Source organism: Pipistrellus hanaki (genome assembly GCF_964339955.1).
Source record: "Pipistrellus hanaki genome assembly, chromosome: 10".
In the NCBI taxonomy this organism is placed as follows: Eukaryota; Metazoa; Chordata; class Mammalia; order Chiroptera; family Vespertilionidae; genus Pipistrellus; species Pipistrellus hanaki.
The window spans coordinates 56,543,862-56,558,101 of NC_140512.1; the positions used below are offsets into that span (position 1 = coordinate 56,543,862).

The 14,240-nt window shown below is 51.8% G+C and overlaps 2 protein-coding genes across 2 annotated transcripts in view; one reads left to right on the plus strand and one right to left on the minus strand.

The window, feature by feature from the left end:
* SND1 (staphylococcal nuclease and tudor domain containing 1) overlaps positions 1 to 14,240 on the minus strand; it is a 442,357-nt gene that overhangs the window by 48,177 nt on the left and 379,940 nt on the right. The gene's annotated exons all lie outside the window — the stretch shown is intronic.
* Positions 10,429 to 13,915, plus strand: LRRC4 (leucine rich repeat containing 4). Its single transcript, XM_084897639.1, has 2 exons — positions 10,429 to 11,620; positions 11,802 to 13,915. The coding sequence occupies exon 2, from the start codon at positions 11,902 to 11,904 to the stop codon at positions 13,858 to 13,860; it is 1,959 nt and encodes a 652-aa protein (XP_084753765.1). The 5' UTR covers positions 10,429 to 11,620; positions 11,802 to 11,901; the 3' UTR covers positions 13,861 to 13,915.

Genomic DNA, 14,240 nt, shown 5'->3' on the forward strand with positions numbered 1-14,240 from the left:
AGAGCAAATGAGAGACAGAGGAGGTTTTAACCCTGGCAGAGGTGAAGCTGGTTGGAGAAACCCAGCAGCGCTGAGATATGGGGACAGATGTAACCTCTGAGAACATGGGCCACATAAGACAAAATTCAGCCAACCTCTCAGCTGCTCTCACAAAGAGATGCAGCCCAACATGGTGATGTTTGGGGCCAAAGACTAAGATCCACCTCCTTCCTCTCCTGCCAGTGCTACTGTCCTCTAGGCTCAGGAGAGGCTTCAGAAAATTATTCAAAACCTACCTACTTCCTTCCTAGAAAATAGTATTTATGAGAATGGTCTCGTTCACTTAAGCAAGAGAGTCAAGGTTATGTGTTTAGAAAACTCATTAATAACAAATAACATTCTTAAACAGACAGACTCAGCCAGGAACTGGCTGGCAGGGAGCCAACTCCTTAGGCGGCACTGAAAATGGGGCAGGGCTGCTGATAGTTGTGAAGGGCAGAAGTGGTCCTGGTTCCTATCAGTGTGAGCTCCTCTTGATTTCAATTTGATAAGGAATTTCATGCTGCAGCTACTTGAGGCGCAGGACCAGGGAGTCTTAGTTCTGTCCCTTTGCAGACAATAGGGGTAAAAGAGAGCTTTCACTGGTTAGGAAATCGACAGGGCTAAGGTGGACAGTCCTGCTAGCCGAGAGATGGACTCGGACTCGTCCTCAGAGTGTTAAACACAGGCGACATCTTTCTCTCTGAGGTTTCCGCTACAGAGAATTAGAATGGCCCCAATTTGTTGGTTGGTTTTTCCATGTTCACCTCTCTCTTTTTTCACTGTCTCACATGCAGACACATACCTTTTCTGAACAGATCCCAAGGACTGGCATTTGGAGACAGGCTGCCAGAAGCCAGGGCAGGAGGGATAGAGCTGAAGTTGCTCCCTGTGTCTGGGATCCAAAGATGTTTTCCTCATGGGTAGGGATCCCCAAGGGCTCTGTGCCAGCTCCAAAACACCACCAAATTGCTGGGCCAGAGAGGCCAGCTGAGGCGGGGGGGGGGGGGGGGGGGGGAGGGAGGGAAGGGGGGGGGGAGTAGTGTGTGTGTGCGGGCGAGGCAGCCCTTGTCCAGCCCACAGGCTGCTCACTCACATAAAGAATCCTTTCAGAGTTATTGGCTGGCAGGGCTCCTCAGACTTTTTTTTTTCTTCTCAGGGCTTGTGCCCTGAATACAAATCAAGTAGCCTCCTGGCTGTTACACAAACTGGCTCCAGTCACCAAGAAAGTGATAGAGAACGAGGGCTCCTCTGCCCAGCTGCCAGTGTCCAGGCATCATGGTGGGCGACACCCAGATTTGCAGCTGGTAGCCCCACAAAAACAGGGGGTTCAGCACCCCTCCCCTGAAGCAGAGCGAGTTCAGTCTGGTGTCCCTCAGAGAAATGGTTTCAAGTAGACCAACAGGTTCCCGAGAATGGACTCTGAGCATTCCCGGCTGGTAAGAAGGCAAAAACTGAGATGGCCATGTGGTGTTCCGGGGGGAAAGGAGAATGAGGTTCAACGTAGTTACACTCTCCTTGTGTAAAAACAAACATTTACCTAACAGTTCTGGCCAAATCCAGAGCTGTGAGAGGGAGAGAGAGTAAAAGAGAGAGATCTGAATATGAAAACCAAGAAATTGGGGAATTCTAATTCTTCTTTGATAGACACAGTCACATCTAAAAACAGGAGCAAGAGCTGCTGGAAGCTGGGTACCTCTAACTCCTGAAGAGACTCATATCACAATGAAAGAGGAATGCAGCCTCCAGGAACCTGGGTGTCAGCCAACCCACCCATTGATGGTTAGATGACTCACGGGGAAGCCAGCGGTAGCTCCCGGCTGGCCTCCCGCTATTTCCAATGCTGCGCTCCCCTCCAGTCTAAGGGTAAAGAGTCTGCCCTTTGGCTCCAGGATGAGTGGGATGAGGATGCAACTACAGACGGAATTCCATTCTGGGCCCTCCAATTCTCCCTGTGAAATTCCTCAGATGAGACAAATGGATTCACAGTGCGAGGCCGGCACTGAATGATGAACTGAGGCCACACCAACCAGAATTAAGAAAACTCGAGTCACCGCTGAAGCTGGCAGCAGAGGCTGATCCACAGAAAGATTGAACAACAGGCCAAGAAGGCTGGCGGAGAGTAGGCAGTGACAATATGGCCCCGCTCTAGAAACTGAAGGGATTAGTGGCTTGGAGACCACAGAAAGATGCAAGGGGAAACCTCAGAAAAGAACACAACAGGTTTCAAGACAACTGAGCAGATGAAAAACATGGAAAAAGTTCCAAGCTGAATATATGCCTTAAATTCATTCAGAGATTCCCTAGGGTAAGTATAAAAAGTATGTTCCCATCTTGTTCACACTTTCTAAACTGTAAGTTTTTCTCTGAAGCAGGGAGTTGCTCAGTAAGGGGCCCTAGAATATTTCCATGTGATTAAGCCATGTGACTATTTAAAAAAAAAAACACTCTGTGACACACCTAGGATTGAGAAAAATAACTGTAGAAACATCTTCCCTCAAGGTAAAAGGGAAAGAAGGTCAATGACAAAGCTGGAAAAGGACCCGGGTGACCTGGGCTCTTCACACAGCAGTTGTTTTGGCTCTCCCTGAATGTTTTCAATTAAGAATTCGTTGGTGGAATTGTTTGTTCTTTGATCATGCAAATTTTGGGGACTGACAGCTAATAGAGAAGAGGACCCTGGACAGAAGCTCTGGCTCCTCTCCTTGCCCAGCCGGACTGTGCTATAGCTCAGGCACTCAGTGGGATATTTATAGCTGCCTTTAAATTTACCCAGCTCTCCATAAAGCGAGGTAATGGGGCGCCCTTTACTGCTGCTGGTGGTGATTGTCCTAACAGTCTTTAATTAGCAAAAAGCGTTGGCACAGCCACTTTCAGAGCACTTGATCTTACTGTCCTGGTGCTCCCTATTTCAGGCTCAATAGCCTCCACTCCCTTTGGAGAAAATGAACTTTAGCAAATTTGAAAATGACAGGAATATATGCACACCTATACTCCCTCTCCTCACTCTTCACACCCACAACTGCTAAGAACATCTGAGCCTTTATGGTAACTCCATATAACTCATAAATCTGTCAGCAAGGGGCAAGCAATTCTAAAAACTGAGGACTACAGCAACCTAAAGGTCACTAGGATCCTCTCTAATTATCTAATTATCCCAGCATTAAAAAAAAAAAAAAAAAAAAAAAAAAGCTGGTCTGGGGTGGGGGTGGAGGCATGCAAGCAATGGGGGAAGAAGGGGAACATATGTAATACTTACAATAATAAAGATTTTTTTTTAAGCTGGTAATTTTTTAATATATATATATATATATATATATATATATTTATTGATTTCAGAGAGGAAGGAAGAGGGAGAGATAGAAACATCAATGATAAGAATCATTGATTGGCTGCCTCCTGCACGCCCCCTACTGGCGATGGAGCCACAATCCAGGCATGTGCCCAGAACAGGAATTGAACCCTGACCTCCTAGTTCACAGATTGATTTTCAACCACTGAGCCATGCCAGTTGGGCAAAAGCTGGTAATTTTTAACCTATCTTTATAGAGTTAGAGGAGGGCTAGGGCTAGTGATCTACCAATAGGGACACAAGATGGGAAGGGCTCTGTTTTCATGGGAGTGTACAATACATAAACACACACAGCAGTAAATAAAGTAAGGAAACAAAGCGGGGTGATGTGACTGTGTCTAGTGGGGCTGCTTTAGAGAGGGTAGCCATGAAAAATCTCTCTCAAGAGACCTGCTCAAGAAGGAGCCAACTACCTGAAGATGTGGGGGAAGAACATTTCAGGCAGAGGGGAGAGCAAAGGCCCTAACGTGGAGAACCAGCTTGAAAGCACTGTAAGAGAAAAAGAAGAGCAGTATAGCTGAAGTGCAGGAAATAAAGACGATGACAAAATATGAGGACATACATGTACAAGAAAGGCATGATGGCTTAGGGCCTATGGTTCATGGTAAGTGATTTTGTTATTATTTGAATTATGAAGGGAAGACAATGGAGCATTGTAAGCAAACCAATAACATCAACTACTATAATCTCACTAAGGTCACTTTGGTGGCTGTGGGGAACAGACTGTAGAGGGCAAGAGTAAAAAAATCCATGTCTTGAATAGGTTAATTTCTTAGTTTTTAATAAATGTTCTGTGGTTACATAAGATGTTAAGAGGAAACTAGGTGAAAGGCACATGGGAACTATTTAAGACTATCTCAAGGTCTAAAATTATCTCAAAATTAATTTTTAAAAACAAATAACAAAAACACCCTAATTCTTGAATGAAGAATTAAAAAGTCTAAATTAAGCATAAATATCGAGAGCAGATCAGTCCAGAAAAAAAATAGTAATAAAAAAATGGATTCTCTCAATAATTGACTTTTTAAAATATTTCCTTTCTATACTAATTTCCATATTAGAAAGTAATAGCTACTACCACTGTTACTACTTGTTAAGATTGTCTGTGATTTTCATCACTTCTAATCCAATTAATACAATTAATCCCACTTTACACATGAATCTGAAGCTTAAAGTAACTTAGATAGTATCCAAGAGGCAGAACCAGGATTTGACCCAAGTTTCTCTGACTCCAGAATACTTTCATACTGCCACCGGCATCCTTCCCTCCCCCCCCCCCCAACATATTTAATTTTGTAGGACTCAGTTTGGGGATAAAAAATATTTGGGTTTCCCCAAACCCAACGAAAATGAATAAATTTATACACATTGTATATATGGACCCACAATTAAAGAAGAGATTTATATTAATGTTGGAAATACTTTAAAAAGCATTCTTATTCATAACTCTTTGCATCTGCTGGGCTCTGATCTTGAGGTCCTTATTAATATCTAATGAGTACGAAGCTCAATATTTCTGACTCAGTTACAGCTGAGCTAAATTTTGTAGCAATGCCAAAGGTACCTCTAGTAGTGTTACTGGGAAATGTTTATATGTCCCAAAATCTTTGGGATAAAATCTAGAGGCCATATAAAGGAACAATTAGAAAATTATCAAGAGAACCAAAAAGAAAAGAGCAGGAGACAGATTTATGGTTTGTCTGGTCAGCCTGCCCCCTTCTCTTGGCTCATGTGATGTTTCCTGAGGCTGTGCTGATGGAGGGATGCCACCCCTCCCAATGGAGGAAGGACCCTGTGACCGTACAGCTCACACGTGGCTCCTCCACTCCTCAGCAAGCACAGGAATGTGGAGTCACCTTCTGGTGGTCAGATGCACACTCCCCTTCCTCTCCTTCCTAAGTGGCACATCACAGCATCATAGCGGTTTAGAATTTGGGCAGGAGACAGATTTGAGATTGAAAACTGGCTTTGTCACTGCAGCGAGCTGAATGAGCAAAATATATTTCCAATACTAATCCCAAAGACCCTTGGAGAAAGGGTCTTTGCAGATGTAATTAAGGATCTTGTGATGACATCATCCTGAAACATCCAGGTGGGCCGTAAATCTAATGACAAGTGTCCTTATAAGTCACAAAGAGGAAAGGACAGAAGAAGAGTCAAATGGCCATGGAGGCCGAGATTGAAGTCTAGGAATGATGACAGCCTCCAAAAACAGGAGGAGGTGAGAGGCAAGGAACCAATTCTCCCTGGGGTCCTTGGAGAGAGTGTGGCCTTGCCAGATTAAAGCCCAAACATGTGATAATCTGTTACAAGAGTCTCAAGAAATTAACACAGTCACTAGTTCTGGGATTCTGAGAAAGTCTCTTCAGTTCATGTGCAAAATGGGGAATTTAATTGTATCTACCTCACAGAGCTGTCATGAGGAGCAGGTATGTGTAAAGACACTTTGCCAAGTAGTTACCAACTCCCCAGTAAGTACTGCTTTACCATCACCATTGTCATTGCTATAAAAAAGCAATTATAGAGAAGGATAAACCACAGGGCCTGTGATGGGCCTGTGCACCTGGAGAGGTGAACATTCCTAAGGTCCGAGTGACCCAAAGGTGACTGTGGCTAGCGCTGGCACCACACTGACTGCCCCAAAAGAGGAGGCCTTGGGGGTTTGGGGAGATTTCTCCCTCCACTCAGGCCTGGCAGCCCACAAAGACTGTAAGCCCCAGGAAACTAGCCTCAGAGAAGAGGGGGAAGCCCTTCCATTCTATAGCTCTTTGCCATTCTCATTAAGCATCTTGTCTTTTCTTTGCCGAGGTTTTGGATGGGACCTGCAAGGAGAGTGATTTTTTTTTTGTTTGCTTCTTCTTTCTGCTTTCCTTAAAAAGTAGAGTTCTTAGGGCAAAAGAACAGTGGATTCTGAGGGCACTCATAAGAGTGAATAATTCTAGAACAGCTGTGTGGCCTTGAATCCTCAGGCTCAAGGAAGAAAATCCATTCCCTTAGTGATTGTGGGTAGAAATGGCACAGCCACAGCCTCACTTTGGGATCACAGGCAAGAAAAATATCCTTACAGAAAGTTCATGGTCAGGTGACCCTGGAGGGGTATTCAGACATGAGGAAGATGCAAACACACGCGCGTGCACACACACGCACACACACACACACACACCCTCGATGTGTTCACTGCCTTGGATAGGAGAGGAGTGACTATTTCCACACAGACCATTCCTTATACAGCTCTGTCATCAACTCACCCAGCAACTGATATCTTTCCTTACCTTTGTGGGGAGCCATTCCCATACTATTTTTCTTCTTTCTTCCTATTTCCCAAAGTCCCTTTTCTATTTTGCTCTTTTATTGTTCTTAACTAAAATGGCAGCACAGAGTATAAAATGGAAAAGGTTTGTCAGTCCAGCAAACAGGAACTGGAGTAACAGGGAAAATGTGATCTTCCTGCCACTGGTGGGCCTACCTTAAGGGGCCTCAAAGCCTACTGGAGGCAAGAAAGTACCCTGCCCAAGATGGCACACGTAGCAAACCCTGTGAGACATTATGGACATCTAGTGGCTGCTCGGGGATAATGCCTCAGGGCTGCATGACAAGGCTGGGTGTGGTCTAGCCCTTTTTATCAAAAGCCCGATTATCAGGCTGGCGAGGCAGTCCTCTTTGAGTCAGTCCCCTGGCTGAACTTGTCTTCCATTTCTTATTACGGGTTTGAACTCGCTCGGAATGCCAATCTGGCTACAAAGACCCATCTTTATCCTAGCCCAGCAAAGAATAATGATAGCACCTGCAAACAAGACCGCAGGAGACAGGCATTTGGGAATATTTTCCAAGCCCAGGTTTAAATGCCAATTAGCCATACAGTGTCATCTTGACTCAGGGGCTGAGCTCAGAAGGGACAGATTCTTATATTAATTAGTCATGTGGCTTTAGGTAAGTCACTGTGACTATCTGACTTCATTAGTGCCATTTGTAAAATTAGAGGTTAAGTTCAGATGATCTCCAAGGTCCCTTTCAGCTTTAACATTTTGTAACATTTATTAACTATACGCCTTTTTAGTACCTGGGAAAACACTGATCTGCTTTGGCACTGTGGATGGCTAAGTTAAACTAAAGGAAACCGTCTCTTCCCAACTTCATGGCTCATTTCCAAGACTTGGCTCCAATCCCAAAGAATCAGCCTTCTTTACAGTGCCACGTTATCTGAGAAAGGGTAGAGATCATGGGCCATGAGAACTGGAGGAACATTTTAGTCATTTCTTTAATTTTATAAATTAAGAAACTATGGTTTAGAGCTGTGTTAAGATTTCTCACATGTCTAATCCGTGGCAGAAAGGGGACTAGAACTCGGGTATCTCAATCTTAGTGCTGCTACCAAGCTATTGATGCAGGCTTTGCCCAGTCACTGGCTGCCTTCTTCAGTTCTCCCTGTCTTTAACACAGCAGCCTGTGTGTGGAACCAGAAGTGAAAACATTCTCAACCCAGCATTTTCCCCTTCTCTTCATCTCAATGTAAGCCTTCCTCTTCTTTTTATTCCTTGGTGCCAACACTTCAAATCAAGGGAGTAGTCAGAAGCAGGGGCTGAGGAGCAACAGTCAATGGCTAGACGATGCTGGGGTTACAGGGCCACTTTCGGTTCAGAAGGGCTGTGTGCCGCCATGGCCCTGCAGCCTCCTCGGTCTAGTTTGTAGCTTCTGTGATGCTCTCTCAGCCTCGCTGACCAGCAAGAGGACAAAGCAGCCCCATCTAGAACTCCCTGGGCTGCACAGAGCTTGGGTATATTCACTTTCATCAATGAGTTACAGATATTCACCGAGAGACAACATGATTACTAAGTACTGGTTTGATCCAAGGTAGTGCACCCTTTCACCCACCAACTCAGTTATGGGCAGAACCTTTCCTTTGTGGGCCTGGAGCTGTTCAGATGGAGCTGAGTTTGCCTACACCGGCAGGAACCAGCCCAGCCAGAGACGAGACCCTCTTTGGCCTGAGGAGGGTGAGGTGGCCACACTCCAGTGTGCTATCTGGATCCAGGCCAGGGTATCCCCTGGCACTCTATCAGCTTGATGCCAGCTATGACAAGGAGAGGAGCTCCTGAGCAGCAAGTTTCTGATTCTCCTCCACGGATTCATCCGGCGAGGTTTACATTTCCTGGGTCTATAAGGTGGTATTGTCCTGCTGCTTTTAAAGAGCCCAGATGGATCTAACTATGATTATCAGGGTTAGACTTACTTCCTTTTCTCTCATTCTTTTTCTTGACCAGTTATTGTGAATGAAACAAGTTAAATAAAAGATCTATTTCCCCATTCCCTCCTCTCCCACTCTTCTATTTCTCCTCACTGAACTTTTTAATAGTCTTTCCTACAATTTTACCTCCACTATTTACTCGTTGCAGAATAGACATGTTGGACATTTTGGTGATAGTGATGAAAACACTGGGCTCAGGGTTGGAAGACTGATTTGAAATGCTTGATGGTTGCTTTTTGGGTGCATGTCCTTAAGCATATTATTTGCCTGCCTGAGCCCATACTTTTATCTGTAAATGGAGACAACTGTGGCCGTTACTTCACTGCGTAGAATGAACAAAACCACACCCTCCCTAGTACAGTGGAGAGCATGAAACATCCCAGTAAGTGCGTTTGTGTGGATGGATGAAACCTGAGTTCTTAGCAACAAGGAGACAACTCTGGGGAATCCCTTCCTCAACACCTGAGCTCTGCCAGAGTGCAAATCCTGGCTCTACTGCTCACTATGTGACCCTAGGTAACATATTGACTGCAGATGCATAATAAAAACGTCTTGGTAAATAATGGGGAGTCCAACTTGCCAGGACTTCTAGAATCCCTAGCACATATAAAGATGAGGCTCAGGTTACTGGCAGCAAACCATACTGAGATATCGTGTGGAGCGCTGAGAAATGCAGGACTTCCCCATTCTTCAGCCAATAGCCCACGTGCAGGTGATTTAAGCCAGCTTGCCAAGGTGAGGCGGTGTTGCGGGGGAGGGGTCTAGACCTAGCCCCACAGAGAAAGCGATGTGAAACCCAGGCCGAATTATACCAGACTGGCTTCCAATGGCTTAGCCCCACCCTAACTAGGCACAAAGGAAGGGGTTACCTTTTTTGGGTTGGAAAACTGCTAACCTAGTCTTGTTCTACTGATCTATCTAGTGCCCCAGGGTCTCCTCTCATTACAAACAGGGGCAACTTGCTGCAGAGTTCTTTTCAGGAAGTCCCAGATCGGAAGAGGAGCTGGTGAAGCTCATGGGCAGGTTTAAGACGCCCCCCTCCTCTCCTATCCTCTAGGGCGGGGGCGGGGGGAGCAAAGGGGATCACAGGGCTGTGGAGAGGGAGAAGCTGCGGCTCCATGAATGAAATGATTGTGCCCTGGGTCCTGGGAGTTCACCTCCATCCTGTCTGCCAGCTTTAGTGCTGTCCCAGGTTGCCATTCCCCAGCGCCCCGCGCTTGGTCTTTCCTTCCACCGTTTGCCTCCCCGCAACCCTTTGGTAACTATCATTTAGAGCCCCAGTTAGAGCCGTGGAGGGGTGAGGAGATCTGCGAGGGAGGGGCAGGGCGGAGAGGCCAGGGTGCAGCGCTCCGGCTGCCGGTCTTCGCCCCCCCGCCGCCCCCGCGTCCCCTGGTGCGGCTCCAAACTCTGCGCGCGGCTAGGGGCGTCAGCAGCCGGCGGGGGAGAGGATGACGCGGGCCGGGCGGGAGGCTGGCCAAGCCGCCGCGCTCCGGGTTCCCGGCCCCTGAGCCCACCTCGCCGGGTGCAGGGGGTGCCAGGGGGTGCCCGGCGCCGGTGTGCGGGCGGGGGCGGGGCGGTCTCCCCGCAGCAGCCCCGCGCCAGCCTATCAACAGCCGCGCGGCGGCTCGGGCTCCCCGCGACCGCCCGGACCGAAATAGCTGCGGACGCCCGCGACTCGCGCGCCGCTCACACCGCTCGCCCGCCGGCTCACGGCCGCTCCCGGCGCCCGGAGGGGGCGGAGGAAGCGGTCCGGGAGGGGGCGGCGGTGGTGGTGGGTGAGAGTGGGAGGAAGAGGGAAGGAGAGGGGGGAGAAGAGGAAGTGGGACGGGGTGAGCGGGCGGCGCTGGAAGGCGCCCGTTAACCCCTCGAGGGCGGCGGCGGCGGGCGCGCGGTCCGCACCGGAGCGCCGCATCGCGCGAACCTCCCGAACAGGATGCGTCAGCAGTGCCTCCCCGCTCCCACTGAAGGACAAAAGGATGCGAGAGCCGTCTGCGCGGCCGCCGCCTGCCACACCGCCAGCCCGGCGAGAGGACACCGTGGGCGCCGCGCGCAGGGGCCCCGCCGCCGCCGCCACTAGCGAGCGGGGAGCATGTCCCCGGGCCCCGCCGCGCTCCCCGCAGCCGCGACCCCCGCTGCTCACGCCGCCGCCGCAGTCCGCGGGCAGCGCGGCCACTGAAGGCGCCGGGAGCCGCGGCCCCGAACTCGTCCGCTCCGCGCGGAGCCAGGGCCGGAGGCGCGCCCGGGCCCCGGCTGCGGCGGGCGGTGACGCCGGCCCCGCGCCCGCCCCCGGACTCCCCGAAGGGGCCTGCGGAGCGGGCGCGCCGCTCCAGCCCTCGGACCCGGCCCCCCGCCGCCGCCCCTCGGGGCTGGCCGGATGACCGCCCCCCGGCCGGCGGCCCGCGGGCGGGAGCAGCGGCCGGGCTGTCGCTTTAACCCGTGAGCGGCGGGGAAGGGGGTGTGTGTCTGGGGAGGCGCCGGAGCCGCGCCGCCGCCTCTTAACTCTCGCGGCCCCGCGAGCCAACGACTGCACCAGCCGCCGGGGCGGCCGCGCGGAGCAGAGCGGGCGGCGGGCAGCGGGGCGGCCTGCGCCGGGCGCCCTCCTCCCGCCGGGGCTGCCCGGGAGCGGGCCGGGGCGCCGGGGGCTCCCTCCGGCGATGAGGCGGCTGCCCCCCCGGCTGGGGCGAGCCGGTGCCGGGGTCCAAGGACAAAGCCGGGAAGCGCGGTGGCGCCGCTCCTCGGGCTGCGGGGGGAGCATGCACCTGCATAGCCCGCCGGGCCTCGGCTCTCCCCGGCGCCTCAACTCCGCGGCTCCGGCGTAGCCGGCTCCTGGATTACTAGAAGCCATTTTGTCTCCCCCTCCCCTGTCTCCCCTGCACCCCGCCCGCCCCCTCTCCTTCCCCCCTTTGTTAATTACAACTGAGAAGTGAGAATGGGATCGCGGCGGCCGGCTCCGGGGGAGACCGATTAAGGACAGCACGCCAGCTCCTCCCTGCCTTCCTTCCGAGGTAGGTGACGACGAATCGCTGGGTGGGGATGGCCGCGGCGGGCGACCGAGCCTCAGTTTGGCGAGGGGCTTGCTTTGAGGGGGGCTGGGAGCCCAGGGGCCCCTCTTGAGTTTGGCATGGATGGTATTTCTGGCCGATCCGCTCCGTCTCTCTAACCGCCCCTCCCCACCTCCTTCTCCAGATGGAAAGAGGCGCTCCTAGCTCACTTAAGCCGGGGTAGGGCTGGTTCTCCTTTCCGAGCCAAAATCCCGGGCGATGGTGAATTATGAACGTGCCACACCATGAAGCTCTTGTGGCAGGTGACTGTGCACCACACCTGGAATGCCGTCCTGCTCCCGGTCGCCTACCTCACAGCGCAAGTGTGGATTCTGTGTGCAGCCATCGCTGCCGCCGCCTCCGCTGGGCCCCAGAACTGCCCCTCCGTCTGCTCGTGCAGTAACCAGTTCAGCAAGGTGGTGTGCACCCGCCGGGGGCTCTCCGAGGTCCCGCAGGGGATCCCCTCCAACACCCGGTACCTCAACCTCATGGAGAACAACATCCAGATGATCCAGGCCGACACCTTCCGGCACCTCCACCACCTGGAGGTGCTGCAGCTGGGCAGGAACTCCATCCGGCAGATCGAGGTGGGGGCCTTCAATGGCCTGGCCAGCCTCAACACCCTGGAGCTGTTCGACAACTGGCTGACGGTCATCCCCAGTGGGGCCTTCGAGTACCTGTCCAAGCTGCGGGAGCTCTGGCTGCGGAACAACCCCATAGAGAGCATCCCCTCCTACGCCTTCAACCGCGTGCCCTCCCTCATGCGCCTGGACTTGGGGGAGCTCAAGAAGCTGGAGTACATCTCCGAGGGGGCTTTTGAGGGGCTGTTCAACCTCAAGTACCTGAACTTGGGCATGTGCAACATTAAGGATATGCCCAACCTCAGCCCCCTGGTAGGGCTGGAGGAGCTGGAGATGTCAGGGAACCACTTCCCCGAGATCAGGCCTGGCTCCTTCCATGGCCTGAGCTCCCTCAAGAAGCTCTGGGTCATGAACTCGCAGGTCAGCCTGATTGAGCGGAACGCTTTTGACGGGCTGGCCTCGCTTGTGGAACTCAACTTGGCCCACAACAACCTCTCCTCTCTGCCCCATGACCTCTTCACGCCCCTGAGGTACCTGGTGGAGCTGCACCTGCACCACAACCCCTGGAACTGCGACTGTGACATTCTGTGGCTCGCGTGGTGGCTCCGGGAGTACATACCCACCAACTCCACCTGCTGCGGCCGCTGTCACGCGCCCCTGCACATGCGGGGCCGCTACCTGGTGGAGGTGGACCAGGCCTCCTTTCAGTGCTCGGCCCCCTTCATCATGGACGCCCCGCGGGACCTCAATATCTCCGAGGGCCGGATGGCGGAACTCAAGTGTCGGACTCCCCCCATGTCCTCCGTGAAGTGGCTGCTGCCCAACGGGACAGTGCTCAGCCACGCCTCGCGCCACCCCCGCATCTCCGTCCTCAGCGACGGCACCTTGAACTTCTCCCACGTGCTGCTCTCGGACACGGGGGTGTACACGTGCATGGTGACCAACGTGGCAGGCAACTCCAACGCCTCGGCCTACCTCAACGTGAGCACGGCCGAGCTCAACACCTCCAACTACAGCTTCTTCACCACGGTCACGGTGGAGACCACCGAGATATCGCCTGAGGACACGACGCGCAAATACAAGCTCGCTCCTACCACGTCCACTGGCTACCAGCCGGCATACACCACCTCGACCACGGTGCTCATCCAGACCACCCGTGTGCCCAAGCAGGTGGCAGTGCCCGCGACGGACACCAACGACAAGATGCAGACCAGCCTGGACGAGGTCATGAAGACCACCAAGATCATCATCGGCTGCTTCGTGGCGGTGACTCTGCTGGCTGCCGCCATGCTGATCGTCTTCTACAAGCTCCGCAAGCGGCACCAGCAGAGGAGTACGGTCACCGCCGCCCGGACAGTTGAGATTATCCAAGTGGATGAGGACATCCCAGCGGCGGCATCCTCGGCGGCAGCAGCAGCTCCATCCGGTGTATCAGGTGAGGGGGCAGTGGTGCTGCCCACAATTCATGACCATATTAACTACAACACCTACAAACCAGCACACGGGGCCCACTGGACAGAAAACAGCCTGGGGAACTCTCTGCACCCCACGGTCACCACTATCTCTGAACCTTATATAATTCAGACCCACACCAAGGACAAGGTACAGGAAACTCAAATATGACTCCCCTCTCCCCCAAAACTCACAAAATGCAATAGAATGCACACACACACACACACACACAAAAGACAGCAACTTTTGTACAGAGCGGGGAGAGACTTTTTCTTGTATATGCTTATATATTAAATCTATGGGCTGGTCAAAGAAAAGATTATATTAAAATTTAAAGACAAAAAAATCCAAACAAAACTATTTTCTAACTTGTAAGTTCTATTTAAACAGGGAGTGGGGTTCTTGGGAATGCCGTGGGGGGAGGGGGGGAGGGGTAGAAGCCACAGGTCAGCTTGCTATGCTGCCAGAAGGGGTTTCTGGTATAAGGTTGAACCTGCTAAGCTAAAACAAAGTGAGACATCAAACAGAACATCCCTGAAGAGGCAGGGTGT

Excerpts from the sequence above, each read along its gene's own strand:
- LRRC4 (XM_084897639.1), top strand. The coding sequence starts at position 11,902 with ATGAAGCTCTTGTGGCAGGTGACTGTGCACCACACCTGGAATGCCGTC.